The sequence below is a fragment of the Thamnophis elegans genome, chromosome 10, assembly GCF_009769535.1.
Source record: "Thamnophis elegans isolate rThaEle1 chromosome 10, rThaEle1.pri, whole genome shotgun sequence".
In the NCBI taxonomy this organism is placed as follows: domain Eukaryota; kingdom Metazoa; phylum Chordata; class Lepidosauria; order Squamata; family Colubridae; genus Thamnophis; species Thamnophis elegans.
In genome coordinates this window covers 34,831,392-34,857,968 of record NC_045550.1, presented here as the reverse complement: position 1 = coordinate 34,857,968, position 26,577 = coordinate 34,831,392, and the positions used below count along the sequence as shown (strand labels likewise).

Genomic DNA, 26,577 nt, shown 5'->3' with positions numbered 1-26,577 from the left:
CACAGCCGCTATATGATGGTCGAATGACAGCTGTGGATCCAGGAGGACTCCCAAGTTGCGGACCCTCTCTGAGGGGTGTAAAATTTGACCCCCCAGCCTGAGTGTTGGATTATTGGCCAAATCTTTGGGAGGAAAACACAACAGCCACTCGGTCTTTTCCGGGTTGAGCACAAGCTTGTTAATCCTCATCCAGTCCATGACGGCTTCAAGCCCCCGGTCCATCACGTCAACCGCTTCATTGATTTGGCACGGGGCGGACAGATACAATTGAGTATCGTCCGCATATTGATGGTATCTGATCCCGTGCCTACGGATGATCTCTCCCAGCGGTTTCATGTAGATGTTAAATAGTAGGGGGGATAAGACCGAACCCTGCGGCACCCCATATTTTAGGGGCCTTGGGGACGATCTCTGCCCTCCCACTAACACCGACTGCGACCTGTCCGAGAGGTAGGAGGAGAACCACCGTAACACGGTGCCCCCCACTCCCACCTCCCGCAGTCGTCGCAGAAGGATACCATGGTCGATGGTATCGAAAGCCGCTGAGAGGTCAAGGAGGACCAGGATGGAGGGATGTCCTTCATCTCTGGCTCTCCAAAGATCATCCATCAATGCGACCAAAGCGGTTTCCGTGCTGTAACCGGGTCTGAAGCCTGACTGGAAGGGGTCTAGATAGTCTGCTTCCTCCAAGGACCGTTGGAGCTGGAAGGCCACCACCTTCTCAACAACCTTCCCCAGAAAGGGGAGGTTGGAGACCGGGCGATAGTTGTTAAGGACAGCTGGATCCAAGGATGGTTTCTTCAGGAGGGGTCTCACCACCGCCGCTTTCAGTGCGGCGGGGAAGTTCCCCTCCCGAAGGGAGGCGGTTACAACCGCCTGGATCCAGCCTCGTGTCACCTCACTGCAGTTAGAAACCAGCCATGAGGGACACGGATCCAGGACACAGGTGGAGGAACTCACAGCTCTCATGGCCTTGTCCACATCCCCGGGGGTAACCTCCTGAAACTCAACCCAGAGCTGTTCTACTTGGTCCCCCTGTGCCTCGGCTGGAACTGCAGGTGTGGAGTCCAAGTCCGTCCGAAACCGAGCAATTTTGTCCGCTAAGAATTGGGCATATTCTTCAGCTCTGCCCTGCAAGGGTTCCCCCGTCTCCCTTTTGTTCAATAGGGAGCGGGTTATCCTAAACAGGGCGGCTGGACGGGACTCAGCGGATGCGACCAGGGAGGCTATGTGTGATCTTTTAGCTGCCCTAAGTGCCCTAGTATATTCCCTGGTGCAGGTGGTTACCATTGCTCGGTTCGATGCGGACTTATCGGACCTCCAACGGTGCTCTAGGCATCTCCTCCGGCGCTTCATCTCCCGGAGCTCCTCGGTGAACCAAGGGGGTCTCCGGGATCCGCCGCCTCGGAGGGGCCGCAGTGGCGCAATCCGGTCGAGGGCCTCTGACGCTGCCAAGTGCCACGCAGCAGCCAGAGTCTCTGCCGGACTGTGGGCGAAAGTGTCAGGTATAACCCCAAGCTCTGTCTGGAACCTTGCTGGCTCCATAAGACGCCTGGGGCGGAACCACCTGGTCGGTTCCTCCTCCCTACAGTGGGGGTTTGGCCTCCGGAAGTCGAGCCTCAGTAGGCAATGGTCTGACCACGACAGGGGTATGATGTCACTCCCCCTCAGACCAAGATCACACATCCACTGCTCCGAGAGAAATACGAGGTCAAGCATGTGTCCCGCTGAATGGGTTGGGCCTCGGATTACTTGAGCCAAGCCCATGGCTGTCATGGAAGCCATGAACTCCTGCGCCCCATCAGAGTTTTCACCGAGCGACGGCAAATTAAAGTCCCCCAGGACCATCAACCTAGGGAACTCAATTGCCAGCTCGGCTACCGACTCGAGGAGCGAGGGGAGGGCTGCTGCAACGCTGTTGGGAGGCAGGTACGTTAGCAGCAAACCCACTTGACCCTTGAGGTCCAACTTTAACAGCAAGGACTCACACCCGACAATCTCCGGAGCAGGGACCCTACGAGGAACTAACGACTCCCGGATAACAACGGCCACACCCCCACCCCTTCCCTGGGCTCTCGGCTGATGTAGCACCTGGTATCAGTTTAGTAAGATATTCTAGTTAATGGTACTATATCCACATCGATAGAAGTAAGGAGGGCTCTTTCTTAGGCCCAGTACTCTTCAATATTTCCATAAATGACTTAGATGAGGGAATAGAATAGGGGGACTCCTCAAATTTGCTAATGACAGTAACCTGGCAGGAATAGCCAACATCCCAGAAGACAATTTCAGGATCCAAAAAGATCTTGACGAACTTGAAGAATGGGATCTATCCAACAAAATGAATGTTAATATGGATAAAAGCAAAGTTTTACATTTAGGCAGGAAAAATCAAAGGTATAAGTACAGATCAGGCGAGACTTTGGTCAAAAACAGTAACTGTGAGAGGAACCTTGGAGCAGGTAGAGGCAGAGGCACAGAGGGAAGGCATGTGATCTGGACATGCTGCGCAGCTGCCTAGCTCACCGGAAACTCACAGGAGGCTTGCGCAGTGGCACCACCAGCAGGAGAGGCAGAGGCACAGGGGGAAGGCAAGAGAGCTATTCTATCCTATTCTATTCTATTTTAAAAACAAACTATATTTAAAAATTCTGCTTTAGTGTAACATGAGTAACCTAGCCTCTCTGTGCCACTAAATCTGGGCCACTAAAATACTTTCCTTGTCACAAAATGATTCTCTAGAAAGATAAGGAACATCAAAAATGGGATCACTAATTTAAATGATTTTCTCAGAAAGTGTTAACTCATGCCGTTCAAGGTTCTTGGCATACCACAAAGCTTACCCTTAAATTAAGCAAGCTTCAATTACTTTGAAATATCAGTTGAGAATATAACTAAAAGTCATTTCATATATTTTAAATTTGTACATATGTTTATGTATAAATATGCAATTTATAAATCTGGATAGTTAATCTTCAAATGTAGAACATATGGTTATATTAATTAGAGAGATAAAAATTGCTAATTCATTGCACTAAATGATTATTTGTTATGATTCATTGATTAATTTAAACAGTCTGGATTCATAGAATATGCTGAATCATAAACATTGATTTATAAATTAGAATAATTGAGTTTACATTATTCAAAGCAAAACTAACACAACCACATTATGGTTTAAAATAATGTGCTAACTCAGCCAATGTGTTCTTGCCTTCACAACAAAATGAAACTAAAATTTGTCTAGGAACTGCATGTGACATACAGCAGAACATGCTGAATATTTCTGCAAAGGTGAATATTTTTTACTTAGAAGACTAATTTTTGGATTTTCTTAAACTGCCTACATCACATACTATGTATGCACATTCTGTTAAGTCTCTTTTTCTTGGTAATTCTGTATCAATGGACCTTAATCTTTCTGTTGTACGTCATATTTCTGTAGATATTGTGTCAATTCGTGTAACCTTCTGATACAGCAATGCCCAGAGTGCTGATCCAACTTCATATTAGACATTATTATAAACAGAGAGAACCTATGTTATTTTGAAAGTTGACTTCTCTGTTGTACAGAATTTCAATCCATTCCTTCCATCTTTACCCGATCTTCTGCTATCTGTTCATTGTCAGCTTCAGCACATCTAGTCAAAATTGGAACCTCCTTCTAAGTTCATCTATATATTTTTTAACAACAATCAATTTCAATGGACCTGATTCCAAATAACTCACAGAATAAAGGAAAACTTTTTCCTGTTTATCATATGTTTCCATTCTCAGTGTCTTTACTGATTATATTATAATGTTTATTTTCTCTTGAAATTCTTTAAGTGCCTTCCTAAAGTCTTTGGGGGGGGGGGCGGTTGGCTTTTCTTGACAATTTCCACTCTTTTCTGCTATACAATTTACTTTCTTCTGATTTTTGATCTCTGGTAGTTTCTTTTCACACTCATATTTAATAATTTATTTAATTTCATTCTATACTTCCTTGTGTTAGCCATCCAGTTTTGGTCGCCATGATGTAAAAAAGATGTTGAGACTCTAGAAATGTGCACAGAAGAACAACTAAGATGACTAAGGGATTGGGGGCTAAAACATAAGAACGGTTGCAGGATTTGGCTATGTCTAGTTTACTGAAAAGAAGGATTAGGACAGTGTTGGCAAACCTTTTCAGCACCAAGTGCCCAAATGGGAGGGAGATGCCAGAAACCGGAAGAGCAGCTCCCAGACGTGCACATGTGGGAGCATCGAAAACCAGAAGAACAGTTTCCTGCTTCTGGTTTCCAGGTACACATGCATGCTGGTCAACTGGTCTTCCAGTTTCTGGTGCACATGCACATGCGAACATCAGTATGCACACTGGAAACTGGAAGTTCAGCTTCCCGGCGCACATATGCACATTGGGGAACTGCTCTTCCAGTTTCCGGTGCTCCCGTACACGTGAAGATCATCTGGCTGGTGTGCACGTGCATGCCGGAACCCAGAAGAGCTGTTATGCCCAGAGAGATGGGTCTTCATGCCACTTCAGGCATACATGTCATAGGTTCACTATTACGGGACTAGGGGTGACATAATAGCAGTGTTCCAATATCTAAGGGGTTGCTGCAAAGAAGAGGGGGTCAAGCTATTCTCCAAAGAGCTTGAAGGTAGGACAAGAAGCAATGAATGGACACTAATCAAGGAGAGAACCAACCTAGAACTAAGGAGAAATTTCTTGACAGCTAGAACAAATAATCAGTGGAAGGACTTGCCTTCAGAAATTGGATCAGGTTTTTAAGAAGAGATGGAACAACCATTTGTCTGAAATGGTATAGGGTTTCTGCTATCCTGTTTTTCTTCACCAATGTTTGGATCATAAACTTCAATAATATTAAAAGGTTGTTTGCATACTTCATGATAGTAGTAACACTTATACTTACATATCGCTCCACAGTGCTTTACATATCTGAGTGGTTTACAGAGTCAACATATTTCCCCCAACAATCTGGGTCCTCATTTTATTGACCATGGAAGAATGGAAGACTGAGTCAACCTTGATCCAGTCAGGATCAAACTGCTGAGAGTCAGTAGAATTAGCCTGCAATACTTCATTCTAACCTCTGCACCATCACAGCTGATAAAATTGGTATTTGGTGGTATACTGTACTGACCTAACTATTCTAACTACAAAGCAACACCATTGCTTTTCATGTCTTGAGCTGTAAAAATAGTATGGTCTTCTGAACAAAAGTATCAATTCCAGGCCATTTCAATTTTCTTATGTCTAATATGTTAATTCATAGTCAATTAGACATAGTCAATTAGACAAAGATGTAGACAATTTCTCTTTTTCTGGCTTTCCCATATTCAGTCTTCTCACATTCTGTCTTCCCACTGTTTCAGTTTTGGATTTTCTTTTCCTTTATGAATCCAACAACTAGATGTCTGGAAACCCATATTTTATCTGCGTCAAAAATATCCTTAGTTTTATGAAATATATTCAGCTCTCTCAGTAGCATAGTGAGTGCCTTCTTACCTGAGGGGGCCATCATCTGGCACTGTATTATCACTTTATTTTGTAGGCATTTGCTTATTTTAGTCAGGCAGATAAATTGATCTTCACACCTTAAGTGGACCTGCTGGAATATATTCTCTTGGCATACTCTCCTGGCATTCATTTCTCATCCCTTCCAAGAATGCTTCCATTTCCATTATGAGGCAGCAAAACAAAACTTGGAAGATGGCACAGGCCTTATCGGATGCTTTTAACAGCCAACTCTGAGCAGCATATTGCAAAATGGTCTTTCCCTGAGCTAAATAATACACAACCTGAGAGAAACTGCAGATTTACTTGATCAAGTAGTTTAATCCTTTGCTTACTGAGGACTGAAAGTTTTTTTAAAAACCATTAGCAAATAGTAACACTTTTATATTGGTTGCCATCACTTATCCTAGTCATGTAAGCAAGAATTCATGTTTACCTAGTTACATATTCATATCGCTTGGAACCAGATTTAATGAGTTCTGAGTACTTTAGGCTAGCTGCAGGTGGTAAATTGGAAACTCCATAGTGAGTTGAAAAGTCCACTTGAACCAGTACTATTCATTCAGTAAAAGCAAGACTTGTTTTAATGGTCAAGGGAATGTTTTACACAAAAAAGGAAAACTAAACTGAGAAGACCTATCTATTGCTTCTAGTCTTTTCTTACATTATTGTAAGTAATTTCACGTACTGTAGGGAATCAAAATTATTATACTTGGATAAGCATGGGTGTTATTGAAAATACAGGATGAAGCATAACATACGATAAATAATATTCTGAAAGTTACCTATACAAATCTTTACATATTCCTGACCATGATTGTCTCTCTAGAACATGGGTGTCAAACTCACATCATTTCATCATGTGACATATCACTTTTCCCCCTTCGCTAAACCGTGTTTGTGTTTGTGTGTGTGTGGGGCTAGTGCATGATGCATTCGGGCTGCAGGCTGCGAGCTTGGCAACCCTGCTCTAGAACAAGAAGTCTGAAATCCATATGCTTGAATATGTTTTGCAAACTTTGTGGTATTTGAATCAATTGGTGTTGTCATCTTGCACAAGCCAAGACTTGGATGAATCTAATATCTTGTAGGAGAAAATTTTCATTGATTCTTACCTATGAAATTCACAAGAGTCTAGGAACAGTTGCATCCTTGTGCTAGGTTTGGAAGATACTACAACTTTTCTCTCCTAATGCTAGAATTAAGAATAATATCATTCTCACATCTATGGAGATTCTTAATCATTCAGATCATGGTTATCCCAAAGGTGCTTTTTCCAAGAGACAATTGGATTTTAATGTTTTTTTTTTCCTTTGAAAACTTTTTGCTTTTCATCCAAGAAACTTCTTCATTTATTCTTTGCTTCTTGAATGAGAAGTAAAACATTTTCAAAGGAAAAAAAACATTAAAATACAATTGCCTTTTGGAAAAAGCACCTTTGGGACAACCATGAGCTGGATGATTGAGAATCTCCAACCCAGCACAAGGATGCAGCTATTCCTAGGCTCTTATGAAAATTCATAGGTAAGAATCAATGAAAGTTCTCTTACAAGATACTAGATTCATCCAAGTCTTGGCTTGCGCAAGCCAACAATACCAATCGATTCAAGTACTTCCTTTGGGATGCCATTTCCACACAATTACATGACAAGATTTCTGAACCTAAACATAACTACTCCAGGAGACTGGGGATGTGGACAGTTAAAAACTTTTAAGAAATTTTATTCTAATAAACATGAAGACTAGAATCAATTTAATTACAGAATCCATTTAATTACATTTGTTTCTGTTCTAATTGGCAGGTTCATTTAGCTTAATACAAATAGATTAATAATTGGGACAGATATGCTTAAGTTTTTCATGCAGTTTCTTCTTCTTATTTCCAGATTCCTCCACCCCTACCCATTTCTTTTAAATGAACTTCTTTTCAATTTTAATTTGTGAGTGATTGAAAGGATAGCAGTGGGGATGTTTTAATTTTGGTCTTCTTGATTACACTTGTTACGCAGATGTGAAGATTAGAAGATGAGGTGGAATCATTTTCTGAAAATGTGATTAAAGGAAAATTAGATAGACAGGCATTTTGAAAGCTGCAAAGATGTTGTCAATTATTTTTCCCAACTTACTACTTGCTGTAATTAGATCTTATGCTGCACAATGAATGATTGCATAGCTAGATCATTACTTGAGAGTAAAAATGGCTGAATAACCAGCATAATAAAGAGACCTGTGTTGTGCTACAATATTGTACCCACCACACAAGAACATTGCATACAAAATTGTAATTTGCCTGAAAAGGGTTAGTGCAGATCTCAGGTTCAGTTTTAAATGTTTTATATTTTCTCAGTTCTGCAAGTTTACCTGCCAAATCATTTCTGGGCAGGATAAGCCTGGCCATTATATTGGTAACTTCAAGAATGAATTACCACAATCTATTTTACAGGAAGATCCTTTTGAAATTGGTTCAGTCTGTGCTAGCACAAAACACTGTTCTAAGGTGCTGAAGGGACAACTAATAGTGAACATTATGTTTGGAGGACATGCACTGATTTAGTAACATACTGAATCGGGATTAATGGATTCTACTGGCACTATAAAACCTTGCACAGCATGGGACTTATGCCACATAGAAAGCTTGCACAAGTGCTGGCCAATTTTTTACTGCCAGTTCGGGCACGCTCTCGCGTGCACTCCCATGCAGGTGGGTGGAGCCTCCTATCGCCGTTATTACCGGTTTGCCCTATCTCTGGCTTGCACCCATACCCACCTAAGAAACTAAAAGCTAAACTCTCTTAGAAGTGTTATAATTGTCAGTCTCTCACTATATAAGTTATCTAAGTGTGAATGACTGACATAGTGTAGTATTTAATGTAAAAAAAGTATTAAATACCTCTACATGATTCCAGTCCAGGTATTGAATTTTACTTTAACTAAAATTAAAATCAAATTTAATTTTTGTCTTGACTCACCCACTTAGCATGCTTTTCTATAACCAAATGTCCTCCTTGGTAAAATAAAGCATATACATCCTTAATTCATTCAACTCTCTTTCTATTTTTAATATGAAACATCCTTTTTGCCAAACTCAGAATTGAACCTTATCTTATTCTACAATTTTCTTTGACATCCATTTTTATTCTAAATTCAGTACTAGAACTCTGTTGTTCCAAATTTATCACTCCCTGTCGAATCATGCACTCTATGCAAAGCTCAGAACTCCCAAATATTATACCACATGATTTCCTTGAAACAAAATTACTGGGTTAGGTATTCAATAGTTTAACATGCCCATAAAATATAAAAAAGGAAGCAGATTGAAGATTGCAGTCCTTTCTATTCTTAACACTATAGCAAATTCTACCCCACTTGGCTCTTCAGTTTAAAAAAAAAACAGCTATTAAAAAAGGGCAATCTGTGGTGTCAAAATGACTGTTTCTGATATACCCAACTGACCTTGCAACAATTCCTGTTGAGCTTAGTGGTTTTTAGTGGTTTTTTCAAGTAGCCTTAATTAGACTACAATTACAAAATTGTTTTGTTTTATCTTCTCTGCTATTTCTCCTAACTAGATCTTTCATTTGGCTTCTCATCTGGTTTTCACTGCTATTCATAATCACATCACTGCTACCAAGAAATATTACTTATTTGCACATTATTCTAAGAGTTGGTTGGTTTGCTTGCTATTCATTTCTTAGTATGATCAAATCTTTCAGTCTTGATTCTGTCCCACTTCAGCTTTTTATCCCACCTGTCTTATTTCACAGATGTGTACCTTGTCTTTTCACAAATCTCTTTCTCATACCTATCGTTGCCCATCTGGCTGCCAATATCCATTGCCTTTTAAAGAATGCAGCAGCACACCCACAGAAAAAAGATTTATGTTATTCTATTGTCTTAACTAGTGAATGTGAATTATAGACAATTGTAAATTATGGTCTTTCAGAATGTAGAAAAGATAGTTTAATGAACTCTTGCTCTCATCCATTTCTGATTACTGTATAGACTATAGTTAATCTCCAGGTACTGATTGCAGGTACATTTTATACTCAGGCGTTTTTTTCCTTAATTATTTGAAATTCAGTCCCATTTTAATCATGTTCTATTTAGAACAATTGGAGACAAGATAATTTAGCATACACCTACACTGCTCAGAAATCAGGACAAGCAATCTAACAAGAAAATTAACAAGAGAGCTGAATTTTTATTATACATTGTTAAGCTCTAAAGATGTGTTCAATATTCAGCAGTAAAAAAAAAATCTTGCTGATATTGTTCTACATAATGTCATCCACTAGTTAATGCAAAGGTCAGCTAAATCAAAAGGCTACGATGATTCTATTATGTGCAGAATTGTTAAACTAAATACGTGGTATCAAGGTTAAAACAAACTTTTCTTTGTGGACTACATTAACAGTGACATATAGTTCCATTTAAAAAGACCAAATAAGAATCTATATTTCAAGATTGATTCTCTGCCTCTTCTATGGCTTCAAGACAAAGGTGTTCAACTTTCACCAATTTTTGTCCTAACTTTGAACTTCTTGGGACTTTAATGAAAAAATGGTTATGTTCCTCTACCATGAACAGCTATAATTTACCATTATGAGAACAAGCCTCAAGGCTACAGATTCCATTTCCTTTGACATTGCCTGAAGGGGATTGAGAACATGAATTTCCATTATTAACTAGAGTGATTCATTATTACAAAATCAGGAGCCTTTGATCTATTTGGGTGAGTGGATTTTCATACGTCAGGAATACTGTCATAAAATGGCTGCCAAACAATGTAGCCAAGTTCTTTTTCAAGCCAGGTTTAACTGATGACTATATGAACATCCTTCTGTCAACAGATGCAGTCTTCGATTTGTAACGTAGAGATTGTTTGACACTTTCTACACAGATAGCATTCCTCTTCATTCTCAAAGTTCTTTCCACTTTTCTTTATTGGTTCAGCCTATTGTCATCCTTCACTATCTTATTCTGAATAAAGGCTGCTAGAACTGTTTTGGAAAGACAGATTACTTATTTTGTTTAAATTATTTATATGGTTGCCCATCTCATGACCATGACTGTGGATAGTATCCAAGGATTAAAACAAGAACTACACCACATAAACCAGGTATCCATGATTAAAGCAATAAAGTCCAAATCACAAAAACTGCATAGCTTACCCATCTTTTTGTACCAAAAAAAAAAAAAGATTTTTGACCAAAAAAAGATCTGGGGAAACAAAGCCTGGCTGTTCAAAAGGCTAACAACATTCTAATTTCCAGAAAGATGCTGTTGTAGAGGGCAAATGCTGCCACCCAGAAGGCACAACTTCTGAGTCCAACAATATTTATTTAGTTAATTTTATAAAATTTATATGGCCACTCATCTCACAAGTGTGACTTTTTGCAGAACACAATAAAAGTAACAATTAAAACCATTTAGAGGCAATTAAACAGAAACAAGAACGAGGACGCATCAAAATCTTGCATTTTATTACTATTTACTTATTTGGGACTGGAGGCTAAAACATATAAATAAGTGTTTCTGGAACCGAGTATGTCTAGTCTGATGAAAAGAAGAAATAGGGTTCCAATATTTCAGGGGCTGCCGCAAAGAAGAGGGAGTCAAGCTATTCTCCAAAGCACCTGACGATAGAACATGAAGCAGTGGGTGGAAACTAATCAAGGAGAGAAGCAATCTAGAATTAAGGAAAAATTTCCTGACAGTTAGAACAATTAATCAGTGGAATAGCTCACCTTCAGAGGTTGTGAATGCTCCAACACTGGAAGTTTTAAAGAAGAGATTGCTCAACCATTTGTCTGAAATGGTATAGGGCAGGGGTCGGCAAACTTAAACACTCAAAGAGCCATTTGGACCCGTTTCCCACAGAAAAGAAAACACCGGAAGCCATAAAGGTTCCAACCGGAAGCCCCCTGTTCAATTCTGGAGCTGACTGGAGTTCAGTTCCCCCACTATAGAGTCTCCTCCTAGCGCGGCATATTTTTTCCTCTACCTGTCATAACCAAAAATCCTATCAATTGTGGAGACAACTGGAAAACCCTCCCCTTGCCATAGAATCTTCTCCTGGTGCACTATGTTTCTCCCACCCCCCCTATCCCGGAAGCTTCTCTCAAAATTGTGGCGCTGACCAGCGATGGAGCTGCAGCAGTGGGAGGAAAGAGCCACATGCGGCTCCAGAGCCGCAGTTTGCTGACCCCTGGTATAGGGTTTCCTACCTGAGCAGGAGACTTCGAAGGTCCCTTCCAACTCTGTTACTCTACTGTACTCTACTCTACTCAGCAGATTTTTATGGTTCTGTTCAAAGGGGAAAAAAACCAGAACATGCTGCCACTGCTAAATCTGGTAGGACAAGCATAAAGAATAGTAGAAGGTATTCCTGCAAATATCCTTCTCCGTGCCATGTAAAGCTTTATAAAGTATATGATAGCTAGCATCTCAAATCAAACGTATGCCTGAGACTGTGATTACTAGCTTCCTCTTTATTTTTATACGTTTTAAAAAATAATTTGGAGCAAAGAGTCTACCTAGAAGCAAAGTATTTGTCTAAAGTCATACTAATGTTTTGTTGATAACTGAATAGCAGTTAATGTTAATAACCAATAACCAGAAATTGTTTAAAAGAAATTTTCAAAGAGAACTTTGAAGTTTTACAATTTCAAGCAACCTACAGTTTAATCAACAGATAAGTGAAGGAAACAACAAACAAAAGTCTGATCAAACTGACTGCCTTGTTCCCGAAAGAAAGCTATAGAAATAACAGCAACAGGAAATGAACAATAAATAAATAGTAACAATAAATAAAATGTATCTGGTTTATCAAATTTATTGTCAAAATGACTTTTCAGTAAATCCAAATAAAAACAAATAATAGCAAACTTTTATTCTTCCTCCTGCAGCAATCATTTTAAAACAAAGGATAGAGTTCAGATGCCACCTAGTGCCAAAAAACATAATTTTAGGTCCACAGAAAAAGTACAAAATGAGATATTTTAAAAGATAGTATTTGAATTAAACAAATACAAGAATTTTTTTCTCATTTGAAGAATCCTAAACTATACAAGAAAAGAAGGTATTTTTTACAAATTAAATAAAATCAATACTTTTATAAAGCTATGGCTTTCTTTTTTAAAATAATTTCTGAGTGTCCAACCCACCCACCCCACTCCTCTGGCAATTACAAACCACATAGCTTCTGTTGTTAAAATAAATAATCAGCAATAGTTGAACCAAAGAATAATATATTTGCATGTGAATGAGAAACAGCACACATTATAGCAAATGTTACAAGGCCATAACGATAACCTAATCTTAGGATATTCGTTTTATTGGGGGGGGGGAAGTTAACTTGCTCTTGATACATAGATATAATAATAGCAGCATTCGACAATGAACATTTTTATGGTTGCTAATTGTTTGACCCGTGATACACAATGGAAATGCCAGCAGGAAAAAAATCACAACAATAATTGGTTTTAACCTTTCCAGCAAGACCATTAAATAGGCATTACAACATCCAGAGAGAGAAATTATTTTTAATATACCCACCATCCAAACTGATGAAAGCGGAACTTTCCACTTGAAGGAACAGAGCCAAAAATCAATGTCTTAATATAAGGCATACCTAATGAGAATTCTTGCATATTAGCATCACACACTGGGTTTTCTAAAAGCTTCTCTTGACAGCCTATTTAAATTACCCTGACCTTAAGCAAATTTTCACATTAGGATTTTTCATGAACACAGCGCGTCAAGAACCCATCTGCGAATTGGTGAAATAAAAAATCATTAGGGTCAGTCAAACGCAACCAAACTATACAGAACATTTACACAGGTAGTGATCAGCTCTACTACAACAGTCATAACTTCAAATTCAGTTCATTTAATTGATGCAGCAATTTTTTAAAATAGGGTTAGATCTGCAGCTGCTAAAAATTATAGTCAATCAAAGCTAGCATAACCTCCTCCTCCTTCCCCTCCCCGTAAGTTAAAATTAGATTCCTTTGAGCTACACTTTTGGAAAATGATTAGTTGCAAATTTAGAATCTCCTATATAGATTCTGAAGCCCTAGGAAATTTAAATGCTTTAAAAAAACAAATTTATGAGCATGAACTATTATTGTTTTCATTCTGTCCAATTAAAATTGCCCCTATCTCTATGCCCCTATAGAGCCAAGGTGGCGCAGTGGTTAAATGCAGCACTGCAGGCTACTGCTAGATCAGCAGGTCAGCGGTTCAAATCTCACCGGCTCAGGGTTGACTCAGCCTTCCATCCTTCCGAGGTGGGTAAAATGAGGACCCAGATTGTTGGGGGCAATATGCTGACTCTCTGTAAACCGCTTAGAGAGGCCTGAAAGGCCTATGAAGCGGTATATAAGTCTACTGCTAAGTCTACTGCTATAGAACCCTTTCTATATGAGGTTGTCCATTTTCATTTAAGCATTAATTCTGCTGTCATAAAACAGTTAAGTAACAGTATCTTTGAAGGGTTCAAAGCATTTGAATACATAATCACAATAATTCTTCTAACAGTATCATTGACAGAAGGTGGGTTGACTAAATCTCTCTAACAAGAGAGATTAAACTTCTATCTATTTTGATCATGTTTCTGGATCAATGCAATTTCTGATACACATTTATTCATGTTTATATCTCCCTATTAAGTCAAATATGAGGAGTGTTCATATTCATATGAATCATCACACAATTTCCCTTGAGATTAGCAGTGTTACTCAAAGAACAGAAAAAGAGTAGGAAATAATGTGGAAAAGAAATAAAAGAGAAAATGAAAGGAAATCTAACTAAATCTAGTTAACACCAAATACCATTCAAAATTTCTTCTCCATACTTGTCTATCCTTGAAAATTATCTTTTCTTCCACTATGTCCATACATTCAGTTTTTCATAAACTTAAAAAAGTGATTAAAAAATTAATCACTTTTTTTCTTTTTTGAGGATCTCATCGACTTTATCAAATTATTATATTTTAAGTCTTTCTTTCTTTCAGCCTGTTCATTTTTCATGTGTGTGTGTGTGTGTGTTGAATTTCAATTTGCAATTATTTAGTCCACCTCAATAAACCTCGTACATTCTCATCCCACACTTTCATATTTAAACCATATTCATTCTAAACAACTCCTGGCTGTTAATAATTTTTATTTGTTACTACAGAAACTTTATCCCATTCCACTGCACCGAAGTTTTATCTTTCTCCTTCTGCACCCAACTCTTATTTCAAAATAGAAGACTGTGGGATTTCATCTTATTCTGATAAAAAGTAATGACAAATACATAGCCTGTTGTGAGGAATGAATTTTGTCTAAAGAACAGAAAATGAAAACAAAAGTTGTTATAATGAATCAACCTGAAAGATCTGAAGTAGTCAGGAAGGAACTTAAATGTCATGTCATACATTCACAACTTATATTTGTTGTGTGCATTGATCCTAAACAGTTATCCTATTGAAAGTAAAGCAGAAGTAAGGCAATGTTGACCTCTGCCATGAACCTTATTATGTCAGGCTACCACCTCTGAATTTCTTTGCCTCTTCCACAATAGAGAGATCAGTAGAGGGTCATACTTTTATATCTACCAAGATTAGGCTTACATAAAATGTATTGCAAAAGATTTTCTGGTACAAAACATTGGAAGGCAATGCTGCAGAGAACCTGTTGTCATAAGATTAAAACCATGTGAGATACAACACCAAAGAACCTTAAGAACAATTTTGAAAATGGTGCATTAGCAATAGCACTTACTTATATAAGCACTCTCTGAGTGGTTTAGAATGTCAGCATATTGCCCCCAACATCTGGGTCCTCATTTTACTGACCTCTGAAGGATGGTAGCTGAGTCAACCTTGAACCCCTGTTGGGATTGTACGCTACATTGTGAGACTGCACCATTGCATTCTAACCACTGTGTCACCAGGGCAATGAATACATAATAGAATGTCAATAAAGAGATCTAAGCAACAAATGAAAAATGATTGAGATAAAGAATTATACTATACATATTTTTAGAAAAATCACATGAAGTCAAAGAAAATTTATGTCATAGTATGACTCAAAAGTTCCAAAATGAAGCATCCCTCACAAAGCCAAAGGAGATGAATCTCAAGAAGCAAACATGATTTAATTTTCTGAATTTGCAAATGAATGTTTAGTAACAACATTGCAGAAATATCAAGCATTTCCACCAAACTCAAAAGTTTCTAGTACAATTTCTCCAAACCTCAGTGGTATTCAGAGATACTGGGACTACAATTTTCAGTTGTACAAAATTCTGTATCCCAAACATCTGGAAGATTGCAGATTAGGGAAAGAAGCCCTAGTAACAATTGTTGAAGATTACATTCACACCCTATCTGGAAACAACTTAACTCAGGTTCTTTATATGTTATACACTTCACGTGTCAGGGCTGCTTGAAGTTCAGCAGGAAGAAAGACCCCAAACTCAGTGACAATACCACCAGTTATCAGTTCATGAGGTGTGACATCAAAGGCTGGATTCCAAACACCAATGCCTAGGAAGAAAGAAAATATATGTGCTGTTCCAATAGTTTATATAACAGATGTAATTATTTCATTAATGGTAAATGTTATGGCTTAGTTTTAAAAACATGGGAAACAATCATCTCTAAAAAGAGAAGATGCAAAAAGGATTATCTAGATGCTTCAAGACTAAAAAAAAGTTATACAGACAATGGTAGGCAACTTGATGTCCTTCAAGAAACATTGGATTAAATTTCCATAATCAATTGTCATTCTTCAAAAAGTAGATAATAGCTTACTAGACTGTCATGTATCCAAGGAGATTCAAGTCAGAATACATTTTCTTGATCAATGAAAACTTACTCAAAGTATATACATCATCTAGATTCCTGTAAGCTGGGACAACTACTGTTAGATCACTGATTACAAATAGTACTGAAAATATTAGTATTCTATCATGTTTCCTTTCTTTATATGCAACATTTGTTTACATATAACCTTCCAATGTTTTGCTACCTGGTGCAGCAATTCGGACAGCATTGATGTCTGTCAGTTCCTGGCTTGGCCGCTCCTCAATAACGATCTGCCCTCCATGTTTTAATTGCAGGTCACAGGAAGTGCTGGGGGCTGCCACATAGAAGGGAATCCCATGGTATCTTGCAGCAATTGCCAGCTGATAAGTACCAACTTTATTGGCAGTGTCTCCATTAGCAACAACCCTGTCTGCTCCCACAATGACAGCTGAATTACAAAAAGGACAATGGCAATTAAACGCCTAATGCTAAAACCTGTTTATCTCAAATTATTCAATGCCAGACTATTCAAAATGCAGAATAAAAAGAAAAGTAGACGAGAAAAAGGAGACCTTGCTGTGGGATTTTGTTCATGTTGTTCTTATTTGTTTGTTTTTAACAAAAGTTCCCTAGTGAAAATTGCATGCCTGCTCTGCATTTTCCAGAATCGGGTAGATGTTCCCATATGTCTTTAAAATTTTCTCAGGGTGCAAGAGAGGGAACAATTCATTATTTTTCTTGTTCTTTGCACCATTCTTGTTCTTCATGCCATCTCCTAGAGTTTATTGGGACTATAGAAATTTTGGTTAAACTGGGTTGAAATAAGGCTTATTGATTAAATTCCTATTGGTTGGGTTCACACAATACATTTGCTAAAACTTAAGTCAGATGATGGCTTGGAACATTGCATGTACTAGACTATTCAGTAAGGAAATATAAGGATCTAGCATATAGAAAACATAATTATGCCTTTTACAGGAACAAGCCATATATTTTTATATTCATAATAGCAAACAGCCCAGAATTTCAAATATGGTTTTCTCTGTCTTTCATCTGAAATCCATTTAAGTGAAGATTAGAGATTCAAACTGAGACTCCTCCATTACAAACATTGCTTTCAACTCAGACTTACATTAGCCATATGTTCTTCCTTCCAACAAGATTTTCCTTTCCATGTATTTGATTAGTGCTGCCAATTCTACCAAGGAATTCTGAAGGCTGGAACTAAGCTTTTAGTGGTTTTTAAATTTGTTTATTATCCAATACAATAGAATACCCAATACCAAGACATCAGTATTGCTAAGTGATCTAAACAGTATCTTCTTTAACAACTTGATCTCTTGGACTCTTGGCCAGCCATTGAATCACATATGTGCTCATGTCCTAGCATGGGATCTGGAAAGTACAGCAGTAATGCAGAAAAAGAAGAAATCAAGACATCTACCTGATATCTTTTTTTCTTTCATTGCCAAGGAAGCCATGCTATCAGCAATGAGTGTTGAAGGCACCTGCTCATATACTAATTCATAAGCAGTCAGCCGGGCCCCCTGATTGTATGGTCGTGTTTCAGTGCAATAAACATGCTCCAGACGACCCATGGCATGTAATGAGCGAATGATACCTATGAAGCAAAATTACAAACAAGTCAAAATAACAGGACCATATAAAAGACTGTAAGCAGTCAACATACGAAGCAATTTGGAATCTTCCTTCAGATATTGAGAGCTGAAATCCTAACAAACTTGGAACACTGAGGAAGGCTGCTATAAGAGGTGACATCTCTTACAACCAGTACTTGCACTTACGACCACTACAGCATCCCCATGGTCACCTGATCAAAATTCAGATGCTTGGCAACCTGTATGTATTTACAAGGGTTGCAGCATCCTAGGGTCATGTGGTCACTATTTGAAACCTTCCCAATCAGCAAAGTCAAAGAGGAAATATAGATTCATTTAGTAACACATGACTCATTTAACAACTGCAGTGGTTTTTTTAACAACCATAACAAAAAAAGGTCATAAAATTGGCCCGACTCACTTAAGCGTCTTGCTTGTTTGTTTATTTGTGTCAGAAACATCACAATTAAAATAAGGCACACTAAATGACACTAAGTGACAAAATTGCATGTCATTTTATGTCATACTGTATGACATCAAATAACATAAAAACATGAAAGGAGCTTCTCCAAAGAATGTGTGCTATTAACACATTTGGGTGTCTCCTGGATAACTGTTTATAGTTGGCTGATCCTTTCAAACCGGAAGCATCCAAGGCATAGCAATTTCCAACCATCTTGCTTAGCAATGGAAATTCTGGTCCCAACTATGATTGTAAATCAAGGACTACCTGTATTACCATAATCTCTTACACTTTTGTCACAAAGGTCAGAAACGGTAATGTTTCTTGAATACAGAGAGATGCCACTTACCAAGTGCAGTGCCATAACCAGCAGTGGCCAATGAGCCGGTATTGCAGTGAGTCAGGACTCTCACTTTGTCCTGCCCCACCCGTTGCAAGAGATGGTAAGCTCCATGTTCCCCAATGCTTTTGTTGTCTTCCAGGTCTTTGCCCAGCAATGCTTCTGCCCAGTTGATCACGCTACAATAAGAGGTTACACAAACTTGCATGTTTCTTGCTTACAGTTTGGGGGAAGAAAGAAGATAGGGTCTTGAACCCTCACCTTTCTCGTAAACTCTCTGGAGTAGTCCCTTCATGTTTTGCCTCCTGCTGGACAAGGTGTCTCAACTCCTGAGCTGCCCGGGCCATGTTGACAGCAGTAGGTCTGGCACTTATTAAGTAGCTTAGTGAGTCCAACACAAAAATTTCCAGATTACCCAAACTCAGCTCTTCATTTCTTTTATTATGCAATTCCACTGCCAAACTCAGACAACCTATAATAGCAATGGCTGGAGCACCTCGCACCTAAGAAGAGATATTTATTTTCAGTTTAAGATAACACAGAGAGAAAGCAAGGAACACAAATATAATCAGGTAGAAAAGATTATACATTGGGGGGACAGCAAGCATATTTAGAATGTTAACACCAAATGGCTATTCTCATAAAACGGCTGTTCAAGGACAGCTTTGACTACTCATCAAATTTGTATTTACAAATTTGTAAGTTGTATTTACTAGAAGACCAATGAGTAAACTTGCTCCTTTATCTCTTTTCAATCCTTCAGCATTATCTTTTTGCTCCTTAGGCTTCCAGTTTACGTTTGATATTTTTTCCACATAAATAAGAATACTTCTTATAAGGTCTCGCCTTCAATCTCCACTGCTTAACCATTTTTCAATGAGGCCAATGGACTCTATGTGAGATCTAGAGGTGTGATTGTAAATTAAAAAATGCTGCTGTGTCGGTTTTTCATTTGATATTTTTTAATTAATAGAATCTACAACAAAATAAAAATAAGGGAGGATGGGAAGCCTCATAGGAAACAAGTTAGTTGATTATAATCACAATGTTACCCATCAATCAGTATATGGTTACCAAGATGTAAATTACACTCTAACACATTCTATGTTGATTGCAATAGAAAATAACTTTCTATTGAAAAGATTGCTTTTAAAGATAGAAACATCACCTGGTACAGAAAACAGCTTCCTTAGTATTTATGAGGGAAGGGCATATGGTCACCTACTGTATATAAGCCCAACCATTTTCCTTTACCCATCCAAGTAAGAACCAATGAATACATATTTTCAAATGTCCCATAGAATGTTCTGTGGATTCATGATCATTTCATTAATTATCTTTCTATACCCATTTTCCTGGGAATACACAATACTGAATCTAGTGGGAATTAATTCTGCGCAGCATGTATTATGTAGTCTATATTTATTATTTATCTATTTATTTATAACATTTATACGGCCACCCATTTCACAAGAAGTGACTTTGGTAATGTACAACAGAAAAGGAATAAACATGTCAAACAACCATACTAAAAATAATTCAACATATCATATCAAGTATGGTACACAGGGTTAAAATCCTGAAATGTTCATGAAATAATGGAAAATATTATTCGGAATAATCTGATCCGAATTTTAAAATGACAACGTCAAATGTCTAGAAAAATGACATGATGGAAATTAAGTCCTACTAAGAACACTTGGAAGGACTGGATATATTTAGCTTGAAAAGAGAAATGGAAGGAGAGATGACATCACAATTTCACAGGCTGTTAACATAGGAGGGAAAACAGAATGATTTTCTATTTTACTTGAAGACCAAACATGAACCAATAGGTGGAAATATGAAAGTAGTCATATATTAGGATAAAATTATGATAGACTTGGTTCACACAATTAATTGAATGGTTACTTAACTTGATTTTTGTAATTTACATGTCCCATAAATTAATCAGATTACTTAGGTTTGTAGAAAATAATAGGCTAAAGAGGATTGTACAATACACTGAACATCCATCTTTTTCTTATGAGGAATTTGCTTGATCCAGGTAATTTAATAGGGAGAGGATTTCCAGATACTCATCCTGGAAGAAATCAGGAGGCCCAAGACTTTCTCTGTAGTAGAAAAAGAGCATTCCAACTTTCCAAGAATAATAAGAGTGGGATAGAAATAAATAAATAAATTTTATTGCAGCAACAGGTTTATTTATATATTTTGCTGGTTTTATAAATGTATTTACAGTACTGTATTGCTCAGTTAGTGGCAATTAGTGCACTGTTGGAAGACTTGAAGAACAGGTTAAGGTTAGATCATGATGAAGGACACCTATCTATGTGGTCACTAGCAGTCAAAAAAACTTGATGGCACATAATTATAATCAGTAAATATATTTTATTATTTTATTTATTATTATATTTTGTGTTGTAAGATGCCTAGAATCAGTAGAGTAGCTGGCATTTTATCAATAAATAAAATACTGCTAAATCTAGCCAAATCAGCACCAATATTTCAATGATTTGATAGTGGAATAGCCTAACTTGAGATGAAACAGGTTCTTCCTGGAAATATTTAGTGAGATAAACTAAACAGAGACATGATTCCCAATATCCCGCCTAATAATTTAATTCTACAAAGCCATGCTTCATCTAAGTATATATTATATAAGAATCTGTAGCCCTTTTTACTCCTCGCCTATTCTGGTTCGGGGATAGCTAGTGCCTTCAGTTAGATTATTGAAAAACTATTTTTCTTGAAAATATTTGTGATGTTTAACAAAACATCTTTCCACTGATCAAATATAAGTGACTTCTCAAAGACGGACTTACTGTGAAATATTACCTATTACACTAAAACAGAGAAATATAAGTCCTGAGTTAACAATAATTGGGACTGGAATTTCCAATGGTTAGTGATGTCATTGTAAAAAAAATGACAGCACTGCTTAACAATGGCAATCCTGGCAATCCCCATTGCTGTCATTAAGCAAATATTATTGGTCATTAAGCAAGACCCAAGGAGCCTCAATGAGGTCGGCAAGCAGGTAAGATGTAGCATACAGCAGGGCTGGGATTGGTTGCTGCCAGGTAGGGGAGGGGATAAGTGACTTACAACAGTCAATTGCATCCTTCTTTACCAGCTTTCCCACTGACTTTCATTGTGGGTAGCCAGCAAAGAATGGTGATCACTTGAGCACAGGACACTGCAACAAGTGCAGGCTGGTTGCCAAGTGTCAAATTATGATCAGATGACCATACTTTAGGTGCCCAAACTTCAAGAACTGGTCATAAGTTTTCTTTTTCAACACCTTGGTAACTTTAAACAATTGCTACATAAAAGCTAGGTGAGCAAATTGAATTTAAGTGCAGTTAGTCACTTAAATTAATTGGTTTTCCACTGCCCCCTGGTGGCCAATGTAATTGAAACCATTACACAGGATATATATGGTGTAAAAATAGAAAAATTCCCTTTCCCCCAAAGATGATACCGAAGTCAGGCAAATCTTTGTAAAAAAAAAAAAGGCATAACATAACATCCGTGTATCTTTCTAATCTGACAGTTTGAGAAATGGAAAGAAGGCTATATTGATACCATTCTAATATTAAACTTGCAAAGAGATAGGATAAGGGATATATATATTTAGCTTAGTAATGGTACCTGTGAAAAAGATACTGGACTAGTAATCAATACATTAAATAGTAATCAATCAATTCAAAACAATCAACAGCACTGGTTGTTGCAAAAAATGCAAGGGCAATTTTAAGTCTGAATCAGGAGAAATATAATTTTTTAATTCCCAAAAATTCAAATTGCTTTTACATTGCTCAAGTCCCATTCCAAGAATTATATCCGCCCAACATAACAAACAAACAAACAACCCCAAAAAAGAATACTGGATCAACTGTCAAGAACTACCTGTATACAGATTTCTTACACAATGGCTGAATTTGCATAAAACATGAACCACAATTCAATTCAAAGCCTTATTTTATCCTAGTGCAGTATGTGAATTTTATGTAAGGCTACCAATTTGGGTTTGCACAAATTGTCTAAACAATCACTAGATAGCACAAGCACTTAGATTTGTACACCGCTTCATAGTGCTTTACTGCACTCTAAGCGATTTACACAGAATCAGCATATTGCCCCAACAATCTGGGTCCACATAAATGGCATCATAAAGTCAGTTTTGCCACCACTACTAGCATTTGGAATTTTTGTAGTCTAAATTTGGTAACCTGGATGTGGGTTAATATGGACTAAGATAATAATAAGGATACACGTGCAAACAGATTTACAGTTATTGCATGTCATATTAAACCCAAACATGCTTTGTTCACTTTAGATTAGCATGCTTTGTGAAGACTGCCCTTGTGGATGAAAATGCGGATTTTGTCTCACCGTAGAAGCCAATTGGGATTGATTCAACACAGTGAAAGATTACTGATATGATTTCTGATATGAACACAACCATGACTCTTTGACTGTTGCCTGAAATCCTTATATTCCAACACTTTTACTCTTAGCTTTGCGGAACTTTTAACTCCGCAAAAGCTTCGTCTATAAGTCAATACTCAGAACCCGAGTACTCTCCAGAGACTTTGTACCACCAACGTCTTTCCGTACTACGTGGCGGGGACTCAGATTACGGTGCTTTTTAGAGATACACGTGCAACATTTTTAGCTGAACTCGGTAATTGCTAACTTGTCCCATCCCCTCCTGGCAACACCTTCATAGACCGAATGGCTTCCCAGCCCTGGCGAACGCTGCTTATTTCCTCATAGACAGTCTGATGAGGCAGCAGAAGCTGGTTGAGAATCTGCAGGAATCCCCTGCGGTACCGAAGCGCTTCCAAACTCATGGCGATCGCCAAATCTGAGGCTGCAGCAGTCTGAAATTCCCTGGCGACCTACGATGTGTTTGAATCGCTCCTTTGCCGCCGTCTCTGCTGGGTCCTAGGAAACGTCGGTTCAAAATATCTTTTGTCTCAGGCTGATTTCATAGCAGGTCGGTCTACAGAATTCCGGATGATCAAAGGCGGCAGCAAAGCTTTTCTTAACATTTGTATCTGGATTTTGACAGTCTAGACCTGGCTGGCACTCTAACTAAATCAGGATTAAAGGGGGGGGGGGGAATAAATAGATACTTTCCAGAACATTGTGCTAAAATAAAATTTTGGATTCCCCCACCCCAGTTGTCTTAATTACCAAACATTGATGCAGCTGTTTTGGCAGTAATTTGGACAAAAACAAATTAACTAGTAGAACAGCTTGTCTTCAGAAGTTGTGGGTGCTTCATCACTGGAGGTTTTCCACAAACCATCATTTGTCCTTTGGCACATTAAAATGTACTTGCATTGCTTGAGTTGTGTTTCACCATTTCCCAGGTGAAAAGCCCAAATCCTGATTGGCAGATATATTTAAAGTGAATGTTAAAAGTAGCAAGATAAATATATAATCAATGATGATAACTAACTGTGCAATTCTTTATTTCATCTAGAACATGCATTTTAAAAACCCTATTGGATTCAGTGGGTTTACTCATAATCAAGCATGCAGAGATTAGGCCTTGTTAATCTTTCATGGTAGAACAATATTAAATATCTAAACTGGTCTTGGCTGCTTGGTTCATGAGTTCAGCAGCTGGGCAATGGAATAATTAGCAGATGGATAATGGAATAGATAGTTCACCACACCAAAATCTTAAGCTGAAATTTAGGCCAGAGTTTTAAAATTACCATCTGCTCAATAAGAGTTAATGAAGTAGATTAATATATTTTCAACAAAATATCCTTCTATTTGTAATCCATCCTATCATCTCTATCTGGATGAAAATCATGATATATAGACCATTAACCAAATTGTTCTGTAAAATGAGGACATCCATATCAGATAATTAAAACCTGTGCAAATAAAGTTGGCTTGAAATGACAGTGTTGTGTTGGAAGATGATTTATGATGGGCCAAGGGCAAAAATGAAATGTACTAAGTTCTCACTGGTTCATAGCTCTCATTTATTTTTCCTTCAAGCAAAGCCCCTCATTACAAATTTCACTATTTCATCTTAAACTGATACAAAATAGTATTCTGCCTTTTTCTCATTATTGCCCATTCCAACTGCACTGCACACCAGCAAACCAGATAATGAAATGGAAAACATGCAGAAATGTTTTAATCTGAACATAGTTACTTTGTATCAGCTACTATCAAGGCACAACTATTTTTTTAGACATTGACATGAAATATCCTCTTCATCTCACTATATTTATACTTTCAAAGTCCAAAACCAAATATTGCATTGTATTATTTGTTACAATTATATTCAGTGTTTCCTCCAAGAGCTAAAAGCAACCTACATGGGGAATCTCTCTCCATTTTATTTCTCCAGCACTGAATTTGTGAAGTAGGTTGAATTGAGAGAACACAATGATTTTCCAATTCTCGAACCTTTGTAGTAGTTATCCAACAGTTTAATCACTAGTGTTCAATCATTATAGAATTAATACCCTGAAGACATATGATTTTTCTATTTTCTATGTATCTATGTTCTTGCTGTACACTTATAGACCAGATAGTAAAAAAAAAATAACAATGATCAAATAAAGCAGTTAACAACAAATGGAAAGAACAGAGAAAAATTCAAATGTGTATTAAAAAATCAAGACTGGACTGCGTAGGTGTCAAAAGGCATTCTTATTAGACTTAACATCCTTTAATTGTAACAGTACAGAATATTGTCCCAAAGGTGCTTTTTCAAGATTCTTGGATGAGAAGTGAAATTTCTTCAAAGAAAAACTAGAAAGACCAGTTGCCACTTGAAAAAGCACCTTTGGGACAACTAGGACCTGGATTACTGAGAATCTCATAGACAGTACAGAATATTGACTTTCTTAGAGATTGCAATAAGAAAGCTGCAGAATGAACTCTCAATTTGAAAAGCATGAAAAGTTTGAAAAATTTGAAAAGTTCCCTCCATACATCTGCTGTTGTGTAAGCTCTAAGCATTAGGTCTGGCACACAGGACAGCTAAGGAACTTGTTATTCCGAACATATGCAAATATGCTCTTGAAAACAGTTGAATCTCCACCATCACCTTCAGAGTATCAAATCTTCTTGAGATGAGCTCCATTCTGTGTGGGGCAGAGGATGTTGTAAAGATATTTGAAGTGTAGACAAAAGCAAAATAGTGATGACTTAAAGGTGTGGATCTATTATTTTGTACATTTAAACCAAATACACTCTTTTTTCCACAATAGCTGAAGTTGAGTTAAAAGTTGGCAGTCAGAATCAAGATACTTAATTCTTTAATATCTATTTATTATTTAGAATCAACTAGGGCAATGGGTGTCAATATCAACAAAGCAGTGACAAGGGGAACCTAAACAAAAAAATAATCCTATAGGATGACAAGCACAATCTTCAAGTAATTCTAGACTGGATGGCCATTTCATTTCAACTTTTAAACTTAGGTTATTACATTTGTATTTATTTTATATAACCAATCATTTGCTTATATTTAATTCTTCCAATTAAGGCCAGTTTGAGAAAGAAAAATAAATATCCATATAGGAAAATGCAACTCTTTCATTTTACATTGAACATATTTTTGAAATCCCATAATTGTTCACATCAGGAAAAACATGCACAAAATCTGCAGATTTTTCTAGCCTGGCTTTAAAAGATGGTTCAGTACATCAGGATTTATTTTATACAGGCACAGTATGAGTTTTTTACCCCATAAAAACGCATGGTATTATATTATTGCATATTTAATAGTTTCTTCTTCTAAAGGGCTCACAGAGGGACAAAAACGAGTTCCATTTAATAGAGAATGTCAAAACA

The 26,577-nt window shown here is 37.5% G+C and overlaps 1 protein-coding gene across 1 annotated transcript; it reads right to left on the bottom strand.

Moving 5' to 3' along the window:
• Positions 1-14,698: 14,698 nt before the first annotated feature.
• MRI1 (methylthioribose-1-phosphate isomerase 1) lies at positions 14,699-23,718 on the bottom strand. Its single transcript, XM_032225534.1, has 6 exons — positions 23,466-23,718; positions 19,000-19,241; positions 18,748-18,917; positions 17,761-17,937; positions 16,540-16,764; positions 14,699-16,055 (listed from the first exon to the last, which is right to left on the bottom strand). The coding sequence occupies exons 1-6, from the start codon at positions 23,595-23,597 to the stop codon at positions 15,922-15,924; spliced, it is 1,080 nt and encodes a 359-aa protein (XP_032081425.1). The 5' UTR covers positions 23,598-23,718; the 3' UTR covers positions 14,699-15,921.
• Between the last annotated feature and the right edge of the window lie 2,859 nt (positions 23,719-26,577).

Coding starts and splice junctions, on each gene's coding strand:
- MRI1 (XM_032225534.1), bottom strand. CDS start 23,597: ATGAGTTTGGAAGCGCTTCGGTACCGCAGGGGATTCCTGCAGATTCTC. Junction 19,242..23,465: donor AAGCCATTCGGTCTATGAAG/GTGTTGCCAGGA, acceptor ATCTCTTCTTAG/GTGCGAGGTGCTCCAGCCAT. Junction 17,938..18,747: donor TGGTTATGGCACTGCACTTG/GTAAGTGGCATC, acceptor TTTGCTTCATAG/GTATCATTCGCTCATTACAT.